Raw genomic sequence first — 15,483 nt, forward strand, 5'->3', positions numbered from 1 at the left:
AGTATATATTAATAAAGAATCCACAGAAAAACTTAAATTCACATGGAACTCAACCAATCAGAAATAATCAAAATTACTTGTTTAGTCAATTGCAAAAGATAACCTGCAATGTGCCCTGGCTGGAGTGGCTCAGTTGGTTGAGCATCAACCCATACACCAAAAGGTGGCAAGTTTGATTACCGGTCTGGGCACATGCCAGAGTTTCGACTCCAATCTCAGTAGGGGGCCTGCAGGAGGCAGCCTGATTGTTGCTTCTCTCTCACATCCATGTTTCTCTCGCTCCGCCTCTTCCTTCCTCTCTCTCTCTAAAATCAATAATTATAATTTTTAAAACGATAACCTGCAATGTTACAAATGTTTAATTTCCTCATATTTGGGTTAAAGGAAATAAGTACACCATCTGGCAACTATTCAAAGTCTGTCTGACAGATTGTATTCAATGAAATCATTGCTATGAATTTCCTACTTAGCTTGTGTTAAAAGTAACTGACATTTGCCATCACAGAATACCAACATCTGATGTAGACACCCATTTGTTATCTGACTTTTCACTAACACATCAGTCCTGTTTTGGTGAGTGCTGATGAGCATGAGGGAGTCGGCTACCTACCAATGGCAGTATGTTATACAACATCAGTGTCCCAAAACAGACATCAGTCATTAGATTAGGATAATAAACTATACGGCAGTGTTTCTCAACCTTTTATTCTATGGCACTTTTGATAAAAATCTCATTCTCTTTAATGTTCTTAGACATTTGAAAAAAATGTTTTTCCAAATATAAAACCATATTTAAAGGTTCAATTATTTATAAAAAAGATACCGCACCCCCTGGAAATTCTGAAAACCTCAACTGAGATCTTATATCAACTGAATAAATAACTTAGGCACTGTGTCATTACTATCTTATTCCTATTAGATGTTCTGCATGAGTTACATATCATAACATAGAATGGCAACAATTCTAACTTTCTAATTCTTATATACCTCTGACCTTAACTTCCAAGTTCACAAACCGTGACAAAATAATGAGGACTTGAACAAGCAATGGTGCTCTCATTCCTCTATTCTCCTTTCATATTCCAATTTGATTTAAAGGCATTGTGCTGAGAAGGCATTTCAATAGTTTTCTCTCTCTCTCTCTCTCTCTCTCTCTCTCTCTCTCTCTCTCTCATCTCACCCAAGGATATTTTCCCCATTCATTTTGAGAGACAGACAAGAGAGAGAGAGAGAGACAGACATCAAAGTGAGAGAGACACATCGTGCCCTTGATGGGGGGGTTGAACCCGATACCCTTCGGTATGCTGAACCATGCTCTAAACACTGAGCACACAGGCCAGAGCTCAAAAGTACAATCATGTAAGACCTATAGTAATTATTGCTATGAAGGAATTTTTTATTACAGACACCTATTAACAAGGAAATAGGCCAAGATGATCAGCCATTTTGAAGTTTTCAGTAAGATAAAAAGAATATTTATGGCTACTTTTTTAAAGCTGAGAATTGAAAACTTTATCCAAGAGGGAAAAAAACCAAGCACTTATTAAAGCACAGTATTCCAAGTTTACCTAAAGATTTTAGTATGCTTTTGCTCAAGAATAAAGTTATTCCATTATAACCATACTAGTGGCCCGATGCACGAATGAAGATTCGTGCAAGAATGGGCCTTCATTCCCCTGGCTGCAGCACCGCCTTCGCTCTGGTCGGAGCCGCCTTTCTGCCTTCCCACGCTGCCCAGAGGCCCCGAGCAGCTGGGGTGGTACGGAATGCCTGCGTCTTCGCCATGGTGATGATGAAAGCATACTGCCCCATCCTGGCCGCTCCTGCACATGCAAATTAACCCAACAAAGATGTTGGGTTAATTTGCATACTCACTCCTATTGGCTGGTGGGCGTTGTGAAGGTATGGTCAATTAGCATGTTACTCTTTTATTAGGTAGATTCATCATTATATAAACATAACTTATGCTTTAGTTTGAACTATGGGGTATACAGAGAATAAAATATATGTTTTATTTCAGTATTCTTAAAGGGATTGAAGGAGAGAAAGAAAGGGCATGACAAGCAGAATGTCTGTTGTACCTGAGAACATTTTTGAAAATGAGCAAGACCATTCCACTCCCCCATTTCTATTTTATGGAGGAAAAGATTAAGTTTAATTTAAAAAGCTCCCAGATGAATTTAATATAAGGCTGTAAAAGCACAAAGTCAGCCCTAGCCGGTTTGTTCAGTGGTTGGAGCGTCGGCACTCAGACTGAAGAGTCCTGGGTTCAATTCTGGTGAAAGGCATGTAACCTTGACTGCAGGCTCGATCCCTGACCCCAGTTGGGGCACGTGGGAGAGGCAACTAATCGAAGTGTCTCTCTCACACTGATGTTCCTCTCTCTGTTTCTCCCCCTTCCTTCCACTCTATCTAAAAATCAATGGAAAAATATCTTTGCTTGAGGATTAAAAATAAATAAATAAATAAGCAAACAAATAAGTAAATGTTAAAAAAAAGGCAAAACTAAAAGTACATGGAAATCTTCAAGATAAAGCGGTAAGAAGACAGAAAAGAACATCTTAATATTATCTTAAATTCTTAAACATAAATCCTACAATGAGCAGTATACCGTCAGCACTTACTATATTCCTGAAGGTTCAGCTCCTTTACAGCATGAATGTCACTAAGCTGGGCTATTCGAGCCTGGACTTTGGTTCTACCCTCTCGACCTGTCATGTCAATTTTTTCAATCATTTGCTGCTGCTTATCAATCCAATAGAGCCAATTTTCAAACACAGTCAGTCCCACGGGCTGCAAGATATTGGAGTCTTCTAATACTATCCGGTTGGCACCTTGGAAAAAAGAACATTCAACAGAAATAATTTATGTGGGCTAAGTCTTACATTCAACAATTATTTATTGAAATAATCAGATTCTAAAAATTCTGAAAAGGAAAATATAAACTCTCTACAACAAAACTTCAGAGTCATTCTTAGAAGAAAAGATATATACATACCAGAAGATAGATAACAGACTAGACATTCAAGTGCAATCAAGAGCAAATAAGTAAGTGTCCAATACATAGTAAATATCCTAATTCATAAAAATGTAGAAAAGAAGAGAGCAGTTTTCAGATGTTTTTTAAAGTTGAGTCCATTTTTCAAATTAAATTTCATGAAAAGCTCTTACATATAAAAACAGATGAAAATGGTATTTCTCTGGATGAAGCAGTGGTGGTGAGCCCAGAACTCTTTGCTCTTGGCTTCCCCACTCATGGAGTACACCTGAGGCATCTGTGAAGAACTTCCCCCTCACCCCTCAGAACACAGAAAAACAACTGACTCGAAAGTCACCTGTTTCAAGCTGCAGCTCAAAGTAGGAATTCTTCCTACAACATTACAGACACAGAGTCATCTGGACTCTGTAGAATTAATCTATTTCTGTTGCTGAACTGTGAGAAAGTTCTTTCACAATGTGCTAAAATCCCATAGCTTCCCCCTCATTTAAACAGAAAAAATATATATACTCATTCTTTTCCTCTTCCTCCTAATAGTCTCTCAAATAGCTCTATAATATATTATCATGCTTACTAAGTGATGAAGTTCAATCAAAAAGCCATTAGCTTATACTTTGAAAATATCAGGGAAAGTTCCAGAAAGGAGGCAAGCATAAAGCTAAACTTTAATACAGAAAAGTCGGGAGATAGCCCAGATGAAAAGGCACTGCCTAAGTCAACATTCAGATCAATGGTGGGTTAAAAACAATGCTCCCTCCTACAAATCTACTAAAATGGTGGTAAACAAAATTAAGGTATAAACCCGTGAAAACAAATAGGACAGAAGAGCAGAGTGACATAAAATTTAGAAGTTGGAGACCAGACAAATCAGATATAATAACGCAGTATCCAAGGAAAAACTAAATGCCTATAGTTAGTGAAGCCAACAGCAAAATCAGCTAGCTCACACACCAGAAGAGCCAGGGATTTTCGGATGGAGCAAAGGGAGGAGTTATGTGAGTGAGGCTGAAAGAATACTAGCTGAAAATAAGTATAAGAAGTAAGGCAGCTCCTGGATCTCCTCCCTTCCTCACAGCGGTTCTCAACCTTTCTAATGCTGCAACCCTTTAATACAGTTCCTCATGTAGTACATGAGGATATTTACATTATGATTCATAACAGTAGCAAAATTCCAGTTATGAAGTAGCAACGAAAATAATTTTATGGTTGGGGGTCACCACAACCTGAGGAACTGTATTAAAGGGTCGCGGCATTAGAAAGGTTGAGAACCACTGCGAGTCTAGCAGAAGACTGAAGATAGGCCTCCTAAAGAGGTTAAACTAGACTTCAATATACTAGGCAAAGACAAAGAGGTAGTGCCATACATAGGATTTTACCGGGGAATTACTTAAGAGTTTACTGATAATCGGCTAGACTCTCTCCAACACCCTTCTCCCACTAGATTCCAAAAACACCAGCATCAAGTTTTTATCCTCCTAGAGAAGACTAGAAGGTTTCCCTATAGGAAAAACAAACCACTACCACCAATGACCAAACAAAAAACCTGAGGTATCCAAAAGAAAAGAACTTTAGATAGTGTCACCTAGGAGTCCCATTAGAAAACAGCCAGGTCTCTAAGAATCCTTGCTTCACAAGCAGCAGCAATGTGAAAGTCAGCATTTTTAGTGCCTCACTATTAAATACAATCAAGCAACTAACAATCACCAGATACTCAAAGCCCAATACAAACAGAACAAAGAAACTTACAGAAAAAGACGCAATTAAGAGTAGAAGAAAAATCAACAGCAACAAAAACCCTTAAAGAACAGAATGCTTTTAGAAGAGGGAAGACAGAGAACAAAAAAGAACCCTTGGAAATTAAAAAATCCAACAAGAGGGTTGAAAGATAAATTTGAAAAACTCCCCCAGAAAGCAGAACAAAAAGACAAAGATAGATAATAGGAAAGGAAAATACAGTTATAGTCAAAACGGCACATTTTAATAAAACTTCCAGAATGAGAAAACAGAAGAAAAAAAAAATCAAAGAAACCACATTTAAAAACTCTTCAGAACTCATGGTATAAGTTTCCAGAAAGGATTCACTTGGTAACCAGTTCAGTGAAAGAAACAAAGAAAAGAGGAGAGCAGGATCACACAAAGGCACATTATCATTAGCTTCTAAAACACTCAGAAACGAGAATGGGTAAAAGCTTCTGAAAGGGAAAATAAAGGATCACATGTAAAGTCAGGAATCACAATGATACAAAACTTCCCAATGGCTGAGATGCTTAAAGACAATGGAGTTCTGCCTTCAAAATTCAGAGAGGAAAGAGATATGAAACATGAATCCTACACACATTCAAATTGTCAACTAAGTGTGATAGGGAAAAACACAGATAAATAATATCAATAATTTTAAACTCCTATAAACCCCTTTTCAAGAAGCTTATAGAGGATGTGTTCTATCAAGAAAAAGGAATTAACCAGAGAAATGGGAGTCCAGGGAACAGTAGGTACAGCACCAAGAAGACTGGCAAGTACATTCCCAGGATAATAATGAAAGGAGGTTGCCCTAGAAAACAAGCAAATCTGGGTTGGAGCAAGATGATAAAGAAGTTCAGCAGCCCAGCTGGCATGGCTCAGTGGTTAGGCATTGACCTATGAACCAGGAGGTCACGGTTCGATTCCCAGTCAGGGCATGCAGGAGGCAGCTGATCAATGATTCCCTCTCATCATTGATGTTTCTCTCTCTCCCTCTCCCTTCCTCTCTGAAATCAATAAAAATATATTTAAATATATATATGCATATATATAGTTAATAAAAAAGGAGAAGTTCAGCAGTATGCTTCAATTCAAAAGAAAAAAAGATGGATTGTTTGATGCATCTATATGTATTGAAACAATGTTTACATTAGACAAAATTAACTTCAGGGAGGAAAATAGCCATAAATAACAAATAATTAAGTATAAACTTAAAAAGTATGATATAACTATGTTGGGAGTCTGGGAGGCGAGTTTATATGTGTATTTTGGGGATTCTATGGCTTAAGATAGCAAAATCTTGATCTTCCATCAAAGGCAGTCAACTTGTAATGTATAAAATTAAAAAACTGAGAAATAGCAGTTCTAAACAAGTTATTTTAAGATAACTAAAAATGGATGTCTCTGAGAGTGGGAATGAACAGAGCAGACCTGTTTTTCTGTAATAAGCCAAGTGGAACCATTTGATTCCCATAAATATTTACATGTATTACTTTGATGACAAATTTAAAACGGTAATAATAGGAGTGATTAACAATGATTAATTGGTGGTGGAAAAGAATGGACTTAAGGGGACAATCAAGGAAAAAGAGAATATAAAAACATGCTTATTTATTCAACAAACAAAGCATGTACTAAGTGCAATCCAGTACAAAAGGTCCGGTGGGAGACTAAAAATATTAAGTTGAGCCCGGCCGGTATGGCTCAGTGGTTGAGCATTGATCCATGAGCCACGAGGTGAGGGCTTGATTCCCAGTCAGAGCTCATGCCTGGGTTTCAGGCTTGATCCACAGTAGGGGGTATGTGGGAGACAGCCAATCAATAATTCTCTCTCATCTTTGATGTTTCTATCTCTCTCTCCCTCTTTCTTCCACTCTCTGAAATCAATAAAAACACGTTTAAAAAATATTAAGTAGAAAAAGACCCCATGATAAAAAAGTATATAATTATCCATGATTATATAAGGAGGGGGGAGGGAGGATCCAATACTACACTAACCTTTTACAGAAAAACAGAAAAAGGGAAAATATTTTTATGAGGCAATGTAACCTTGACGGCAAAACTCCAAGTACATAAGAAAGGAAAATTATAGGGCAATCTTTCTCATGAACACAGATGCAAACATCTTAAAACATTAGCACATCAAATCTAGCAATCCTATATAATAAAAAGGTAATATGCAAATTGACCATCACTCCAACACACAAGATGGCCACCCCCATGTGGTCAAAGATGGCCGCCTCCTTGTGGACACAAGATGGCTGCCACAAGATGGCTGGCAGGGGAGGGCAGTTGGGGGCTACCAGGCCTGCAGGGTAGGGAAGTTGGGGGGACCAGGCTTGCAGGGCAGGGCAGTTGGGGGGGACCAGGTCTGCATGGGAGGGCAGTTAGGGGCAATCAGGCAGACAGGCAGGCATGTGGTTGGGATCCAGCTGGCCTGGTTTGTGAGAGGGATGTCCAACTGTCCATTCAGGCCCAATCCCAATGGGCACTCAGACATCCTTCGAGGGGTCCCGGATTGGAGAGGGTGCAGGCTGGGCTGAGGGACACACACACACACACCATGCATGAATTTCATGCACCCGGCCTCTAGTATAAATATAAAAAGGATACTATATTATGCCAAGTTTGGTTTATTTTAGCAAACTAAAAACAGAAGGGAACTTTCTTAATCTGATTTTTAAAAAAATATATATCCTATCTAATAAAAGAGTAATATGCAAATTGACCATCACTCCAACACACAAGATGACTGCCGCCATGTGGTCAAAGATGGCTTCCCCCATGTGGACACAAGATGGCCGCGACAAGATGGCCAGCAGGGGAGGGCAGTTGGGAGGGACCAGGCCTGCAAGGGAGGGCAGTTGGGGGCGATCAAGCCTGCAGGGGAGGGCAGTTAGGGGTGACCAGGCTGGCAGAGGAAGGAAGTTGGGGGCAAATGGGCCTGCAGGAAAGGGCAGTTGGGGGTGACCAGGCCTTCAGGGGAGGGCAGTTAGGGGTGACCAGGCCTGCAGGGGAGGGCAGTTAGGGGCAATCAGGCTGGCAGGGGAGTGGTTAGGCATCAATCAGGCTGGCAGGGGAGTGGTTAGGGGGTGACCAGGCTGGCAGGCAGAAGCGGTTAGGGGCAATCAGGAAAGCAAGCATGCAAGCAGTTGGGAGCCAGCAGTCCTGGGTTGTGAGAAGGATGTCCAACTGCCCGTTTAGGCCCAATCCTACCTGATCGGGCCTAAACGGGCAGTCGGACATCCCTTGAGGGGTCCCAGATTGGAGAGGGTGCAGGTTGGGCTGAAGGACACACTCCCCCGTGCACAAATTTCATGCACCGGGCCTCTAGTATTTACAGAAAAACCTTAGCAAACATAATATCTAGTCACAAAGTATTAAATGCTTTTCCCCAGATCAAGTAAACAAAACAAAAAATCACAAGGCTTCTATTATTACAATCAACATTGTATTGGGGATTCCAGCCAGTAGTGTATAAGGCAACAAGGAAAAAAAGACTAGAAAAGAAGAAATAAAACTCATTATTTGTAGACAAATGTTTCTGTAATGTAGAAATCCTTTAGCTATAGCAAGGAGTCTGGAAACAAGCTCAATATACTGAGCAGGACAGATGGACCGTATTAGCATATTACAGCTATAATCAGAAAATAAAATCTTAAAAATTTAGAATACGCTTTATCACTAGCATTCAAAAGCATCAGATTCCAAAAAGTAATTCTAATGAAAGATGGGCAAGACCTTTACACAGAAAACAATAATAAACACTGACAGAAATTAAAATTCCAAATGAATGGAGGGATATAACAATGTTCATGGGTTGGAAGACTAATATTATAAAGACTAGAGGTCCAGTGCACAGGGGGGGTCCCCTCAGCCAAGCCTGCACCATCTCCAATCCGGGACCCCTCAGGGGATGTCTGACTGCCGGTTTAGGCCCGATCCCCAGGATCGGGCCTAAACCGGCAGTCGGACATCCCTCTCACAATCCAGGACTGCTGGCTCCTAACTGCTCACCTGCCTGCCTGCCTGATTGCCCCTAACTGCCCCCCCCCCCCCGCTGCCAGCCTTATCATCCCTAACTGCCCCCCCGCCAACCTGGTCACCCCCAACTGCCCCCCTTTGCCAACCTGGTCACCCCCAACTTCCCTCCCCCACTGGCCTGGTTGCCCCCAACGGCCCCTCCTGCCGGCCTGGTCACCCCCAACTGCCCCCTGCCAGCCTGGTCGCCCCCAACTGCCACCCCCCGCTGGCCTGGTCACCCCCAACTGCCCCCCCTGCTGGCCAGGTTGTCCCATGCAGCCTGCTATTCAGTCGTTTGGTCATCCCTCACTAACCCCCCTGCCAGCCTGGTCACCCCACGCAGCCCACTATTCAGTCATTTGATCGTCCCTCACTAACCCCCCTGCCAGCCTTGTCACCTGACACAGCCTGTGTTCGATCGTCCATTCGGTTATTTCGGTTGTGATGGCCCCTGGCTTTTTATATATTAGGATAATAATTCTCTCTAAATTGATTTATAAATCCAAAGCAAACCCAGTCAAAATTCTAGTATTGCTATTTCCAATATTTTGCCATTAAAAGTAGCATTGCAATAAATATTTTGTGCACATGTCTGAACAGGTCTCTATGGCCTAAACACAGTAGTGGGATTGCTATGTCATCTGGTATCTATAGGTTCCATTTGAATAGATATATCCAAATTGCTCTCCAAAGTGACTGCATCAATTTAAAACCCTCACCAAAAGTATAATGAGAATTGCCACTCCAGTATTTGGTATTATCAGACTTCTAAATTATCTCCAGTCCAATAGTTTTAGAAGTATATTTCATTATTAATAAAATTTCATTTCCCTGTTTGATATAGAGGTTAATTTATTGGTCCTTCATGTTTCTTGTCTGAATTGCTATTCATAGGTTTTGTTCATTTTCCTATTATTGATTTCTAGAAATTCTTTATTTAGAAAATATTTGGGGAGACACACACAAGGGCTTTAAAATTCTCTCTAATGTTTTATTTCAAGGGAGAGAAAGAGGAAGGGAGGTTCAAAAGCAAATATGGCTGAACACTAAGGTTTGATAAAGTTGAATGGTAGGAACTCTGTGCTTTCTCCATGCTGGAACTATTTCATAATTAAGGGTGGGGAAAAATTCACAGAAAATAAGCAAGTTAATTAAAGTGTTAAATAATAATTTTATGGGTTTTTCCTTTTTTAATATTTTCTAAACTGTAATGAATGTGTTACTCTTATAACAAAAAATAAGCATCATAAATGAAGAGAACTAGAGAAAAGGAAGTGCTAATAAAAGAGTTAAAACATTGATATAAATAGCAATATATAAATTAAAGTTGATATAAGAGATATAGGTGATCAGATGAGGGAAAGAATAGATTATGCTAGGTAAATGCACACACATTTGAAATCATAGAAGGCAAATGAAACAGAAGCATTTGAACCTGAAAAGACAGAATATTTTTTTAGTTAAAAAAAAAAAATTACAAATGTATTCAAACATAAAAATTCAAATGATAGTTCATAGCAGCACAATTTACAATAGCTAAGATTTGGAAACAGCCTAAGTGCCCATCAGCAGATGAGTGGATTAAAAACCTGTGGTACATCTACACAATGGAATACTATGCTACTATAAAAAAGAAGGAACTTTACCATTTTAACAGCATGGATGGAACTGGAGAGCATTATGCTAAGCGAAATAAGCCAGTCAGAGAAAGATAAGTATCACATGATCTCACTCATATGTGGAATATAATGAACAACATAAACTGATGAACAAAAACAGATCCAGAGACAAGGTAACACTGAACAGACCATCCAACCTCAGAGAGAAGGTGGGGGGGAGGGGAGGGTTTGTGTGTGTGTGTTAGAGATCAACCAAAGGACTTGTATATAGGCATATAAGCATAACCAATGGACACAGACACTGGGGCGGTGGGGGTTTGTCCTGGGGTGTAGGAGTGTCCAGAGGAGAGGGGTGGGGGTCAATCAGGGTAAAAGGAGACATATGTAATACTTTAAATAATAAAAAAATTCAAATGATACAAAAATAAATACTCTTAATATATTAGTATGCTAATCTTTCAGACTTTTCTCAAGGTATATTTATTTGTATACTAGAGGCCTGAGGCACAAAATTCATGCAACAATAGGCCTTTGCAGTCCCGGCTGCTGGGGCCCTTACATCCCCAGCTGCCTCATGGCCCCAGCTGCCTCGCGGCCCCACCCCCTGCCCACACCTGCCTTGGCCTGGTGCTGCCCGCATCCACCACCACACACCCCTGGCTCCCCAGTTCCGCAGAGCCCCCCGATCAATCGCCCACACAGGGTGGCCTGGGCCTCCCTCTTTGGGGCGATCACGGAGACCCCCGATTTATCGCCCCACCGGCTGCCCCCTGGAGGTCAGTGCGCGTCATAGCAACCGGTAGTTCCCAGTTGTTCTGCCATTAGGGTCAATTTGCATATTACCCTTTTATTATATAGGATTTCTCAAGGAATATACAAACATATATACCCATGTTTCTTAATAGTGTGTGTGTATATGTACAGTATATGTACAGTGTGTCTATAATACATATATATTATATAAATATTTTGGAAGGCAATTTACCAATAAACATAGAAAAAATATAATTAAATTTTAAACAAAATTAGATCTTAATCAACAACTTAATTTTTAAAAATCATTCTTCTGCCCTAGCCAATTTTGCTCAGTGGTTAGAATGTCGGCCTGAAGACTGAAGGGTCTTTTAAGTTTGATTCCAGCTAAGGTCACATACCTCGGTTGCAGGCTTGATCATGCCACCCCCTCCCCATGGAGCTTGTGTAAGAAGCAACCAATCGATGTCCCTCTCTCCCTCTCTCTCTTACTTCCTCCCTCCCTCCCTCCCTCCCTTCCATTCTCTCTGAAAGCAATGGAAAAAATATCCTCTGCTGAAGTTTAATAAAAATAATAATACTAAAAATAAAAATCATTCTTCCATGTCACTACACACCGATCTACCTCATTTGTTGGAATGACTGCAATACTCCACACACTTGATATAGTAGAATGTACTTCTCTGTAATAGGCTATTACAAATAATGATTATCAAATACCCTTTACAATTAGGTCAGCATTTCTATAAGCAGCTATCTAAAAGGAAAATTTATTGGCAAATAGCCCTCCAAAAAGGTTCTACCAATTTCCACTTCTACCAAAGTGCATGAAAGTATTTTCTGCTTTTCTTGCCAATGTTAGATATAATCAACTTTAACATATTTTTGCCACTCTGATAGACATAAATAGTGTGCCATTTTAATTTAATTTTCATGATCACTTGTAAGGCCACACAGAATATTTGTGGGGAGAAGAAGTAACTATGAGTGTAGATAGAGGACTGCAGAGAAATGAAAAAGACAAACAAATGATTTTATTTAGTCGCAAAATACCAGGAATATAAAGATCATTTGAGTATGCTGATGAGCGTATGTACCAACTTAAGTGTACAACTAGACTTTTTTTCCTTCAGGCTGAGACTACCCTAAAGATTTTTTTTTTTTAAGCACAGGAATGAGATGATTAGAAACCATAGTTCAAAAAATTAATCTAGGAAAGTATATATAAAAAAGGCTAAGTACCGTCCAACCGTCCAGTAGGTATGACATGCACTGACCACCAGGGGGCAGACGCTCAACACAGGAGCTGCCGAGCTGCAGTGACTTGGCAGCAGTGGTTCTCGGGTGATGCACACCAGAACCAGAGAGGAGGGAGCCCGATTGCTCATGGGGCCACGTAATTCCACCTTCGGCCGTGGGTTATGTTGTTACTAAGGCACTGTCGGCCCCAAATCTGGTTTACTGCACACTGCGTTCTGTTCTACACCCTGTACAACAGCAACTTTGCAGAGTGCCCTCTCACAATCTGGGACCCCTAGGGGGATGTCAGCAGAGCCAGTTTAGGCCCAATCCCCGCAGGCCAGGCCAAGGGACCCCACCTGCCAGAGGGATCCTGCTCACTCCACAGTCGCCCTTCGAGCCACTGCACCAACCCAGGTGTGGCTGGCCAGAGAGGGACCAGGGCGTGTCCACCCGTCTTGCCCAGTCCCGCCCCACCCGCCACCTTCTAATTAATTTCCTTTCAACGTGCATGAATCTGTGCACCAGGCTACTAATAGCATATAACATTTCAGAGGTGGGGGGATCAGCAGGGAGGAGACTAATCATAGGTTAGAATTCAGGACAGAGACAATGTGAACTTAAACTAGAGCAGAACTAGGAAAGGAGAAGAGATGCATTAGAAATATATTATTTATAGAGCCCAAATGAAAAATATTGGCAAGTTATTAGATAAGAGGGAGTAATCATATTGAAGGTTGAAGAAAAAAGTGCTTCCCAACCAACTTGATGCTGACTACTTTTGATGAATAAAACTATAAAGAAAATGTACCCAAAAATAATACAGTGGAAGAAAAATACAAATGCTGATGAAATATCTCAATAACTGAAATAAAAACAAGGAAACATTTTTCTTGGGTACCTGAGAGATCACTGCTTTCAATTCGCCGGAGATCTGAATCAGCCCAAAAGAGCTTGCCCAGTCTGCTATCAAGGGCTAAAGCAATTGGTTTACTTAAGCCACTGAAAAATAGAACCTCCCGTTCGGTTCCATCCAAAGCAGCTCGTTCAATTTTCGGAGACCTTTCCTGAAGATTGGTAAAATACATATACCTGAAGAAAAGGGAGGAAACAATGAGTTTACCAGAATAAGAAATCATACAAAATGAAAACATTCTTACTGATTATAATAAAAAGAACTAGAATATTATAAAATCTTATTTTGAAATGTTTCAGAATATTTTTTTAAATGCCATGAGATATTTTTACTACTTTCAGAGTAATAGTAACAAAGGGTACACATAATTTCTGAGGGAGCTACTCGTAACTTTCATGGATTAATGAAACAAGGTGATAGGGCACCAGGCATACCTATACTTTTGAAATACTACAATAAAATAAAACAAAAGAGCAGTAACCAGAGACCTGGACACAAAATTTTAAAATCCTTCCCTAATTAATCCATTTCATAACTAAAAAGAGGTCATAAGAACTATCTTTTTTTAAAAATATATATTTTATTGATTTTTTACAGAGAGGAAGGGAGAGGGATAGAGAGTTAGAAACATCGATGAGAGAGAAACATCGATCAGCTGCCTCCTGCACACTCTCTACTGAGGATGTGCCCGCAACCAAGGTACATGCCCTTGACCAGAATCGAACTCGGGACCCTTGAGTCCGCAGGCTGATGCTCTATCCACTGAGCCAAACTGGTCAGGGCAGAATCATTTCTTATATTTATATTCTTTTTCCTATAACTCTTTTGAAGTCAGCTACTTTCCCTGCTGAATTCTTTATTATTTATTCAGATGCATAAACATATTATTTATTAAATGCAAAGCTCTGAATTAAATGAAAGAAGACATATTAGTTCTTGGCATAAGGAAACCTACATTCTAGTAGGAAATATAAGACTGAAAACAAAAGTTGTAAGGTCAATCGGAAAGACTAGGTATGACTAGAGAGGCACAGATATAAAGAGTGCTGAGCATCTGGGAGCGAGGAAAAATCACATCTAGCTAGGGGTGGGTTAGATCAAGGAGAACTTCATGGATGATGTTGCAGTTCAAATAGTCCTGGAAGTACAGGCATAAGTTAGAATTAAAGCAATAGTGACTAAGAAAGAAAATTATAGGCAGAGAAAGCAAAAAATGCAGGGGCCAACAGATGGAGAATGTCAAGGTTTTCAATGGAACACAGGACACTTAAAGGTAAATAACTAAGGACTGAAAAGGAAGGCTGATGAGGGTCTCAGAGGCCAAGACATCTGAACGGCACTTTAGTGACATACCCTTTTTCTGGGTTTACCACGATGGCTCGAGGCCTGTCTTGCTCGCCTTTTAGCACCACTCCAATTGATCTCCCATCTAGTCTTGTTACAGTAATGACGTTGGTGGCCTCACAAGTCCAGTAGATGTACCGGCTATAAATATCAATGCTGAGGTCATAGGGTTGTATTTCTAGGTTCTGATTCGGAACTGAGCTCACAACCACAGTAAAGCCCTAGGGAAAGAAAAAGACACACATAGAAAATTAAGCTCCAAACCAGAAGCCCTGAGGTGATCACTCACAATGCTTACATTTATGTAGTCACTCATCTGAGAAGGAAGTCTCAAGGGACATTTCTTACTAACATTTTTAATGAGTAATGTGCTTCTTTGTTAACATGCATTTCATTTGGTTATTATGACATGGGGCAGAAGAGTGAGCTAAGGCCATATCAGTTGCTCTAAGAACCTGATATAGTGCATTGATTAGAGATGAGCGTGAGACGGTGGCAACTCTCTTTACGGACAACCCTGGCTACAACCACCGCTAGAAATATCTCAAAAGCAATAGTTCTCAACAAGGGGGCAACTCTGCATTTGCAAATGCCTAAACCAGGGCACCTGGCAATGTTTGGAGACATTTTTTATCATCACGCCTATGGGAGGTATAGCTGGCATCTAGTGGGTAGAGGCCAGTGATGCTGCTAAACAGCCTACAATGTACAGGTCAGTCCTCCACAACAAAGAGTTATCCAGCCCAAAAGCGTCAACAGTGCTGAGGCTGACAAACTCTACTCTAGAGACAACAGCAGTGGGGGCCATAAACCACAGCTATCAATCATGTCTGTCTCTAATCCTTAAACCT

At 40.4% G+C, this 15,483-nt stretch overlaps 1 protein-coding gene across 2 annotated transcripts in view; it reads right to left on the reverse strand.

Moving 5' to 3' along the window:
- The window catches only part of LRP6 (LDL receptor related protein 6), a 142,290-nt gene that overhangs the window by 17,668 nt on the left and 109,139 nt on the right, over positions 1 to 15,483 (reverse strand). For both annotated transcript variants that reach the window (XM_079775881.1, XM_079775880.1), the window contains exons 14-16: positions 14,642 to 14,853; positions 13,274 to 13,464; positions 2,625 to 2,834 (exon numbers count right to left, since the gene is read on the reverse strand). In XM_079775881.1, the coding sequence (XP_079632007.1) occupies positions 2,625 to 2,834; positions 13,274 to 13,464; positions 14,642 to 14,853 (613 nt within the window). The remainder of the gene's footprint in view (positions 1 to 2,624; positions 2,835 to 13,273; positions 13,465 to 14,641; positions 14,854 to 15,483) is intronic.

This window comes from Cnephaeus nilssonii (assembly GCF_951640355.1).
Source record: "Cnephaeus nilssonii genome assembly, chromosome: 6".
NCBI classification, from domain to species: Eukaryota; Metazoa; Chordata; class Mammalia; order Chiroptera; family Vespertilionidae; genus Cnephaeus; species Cnephaeus nilssonii.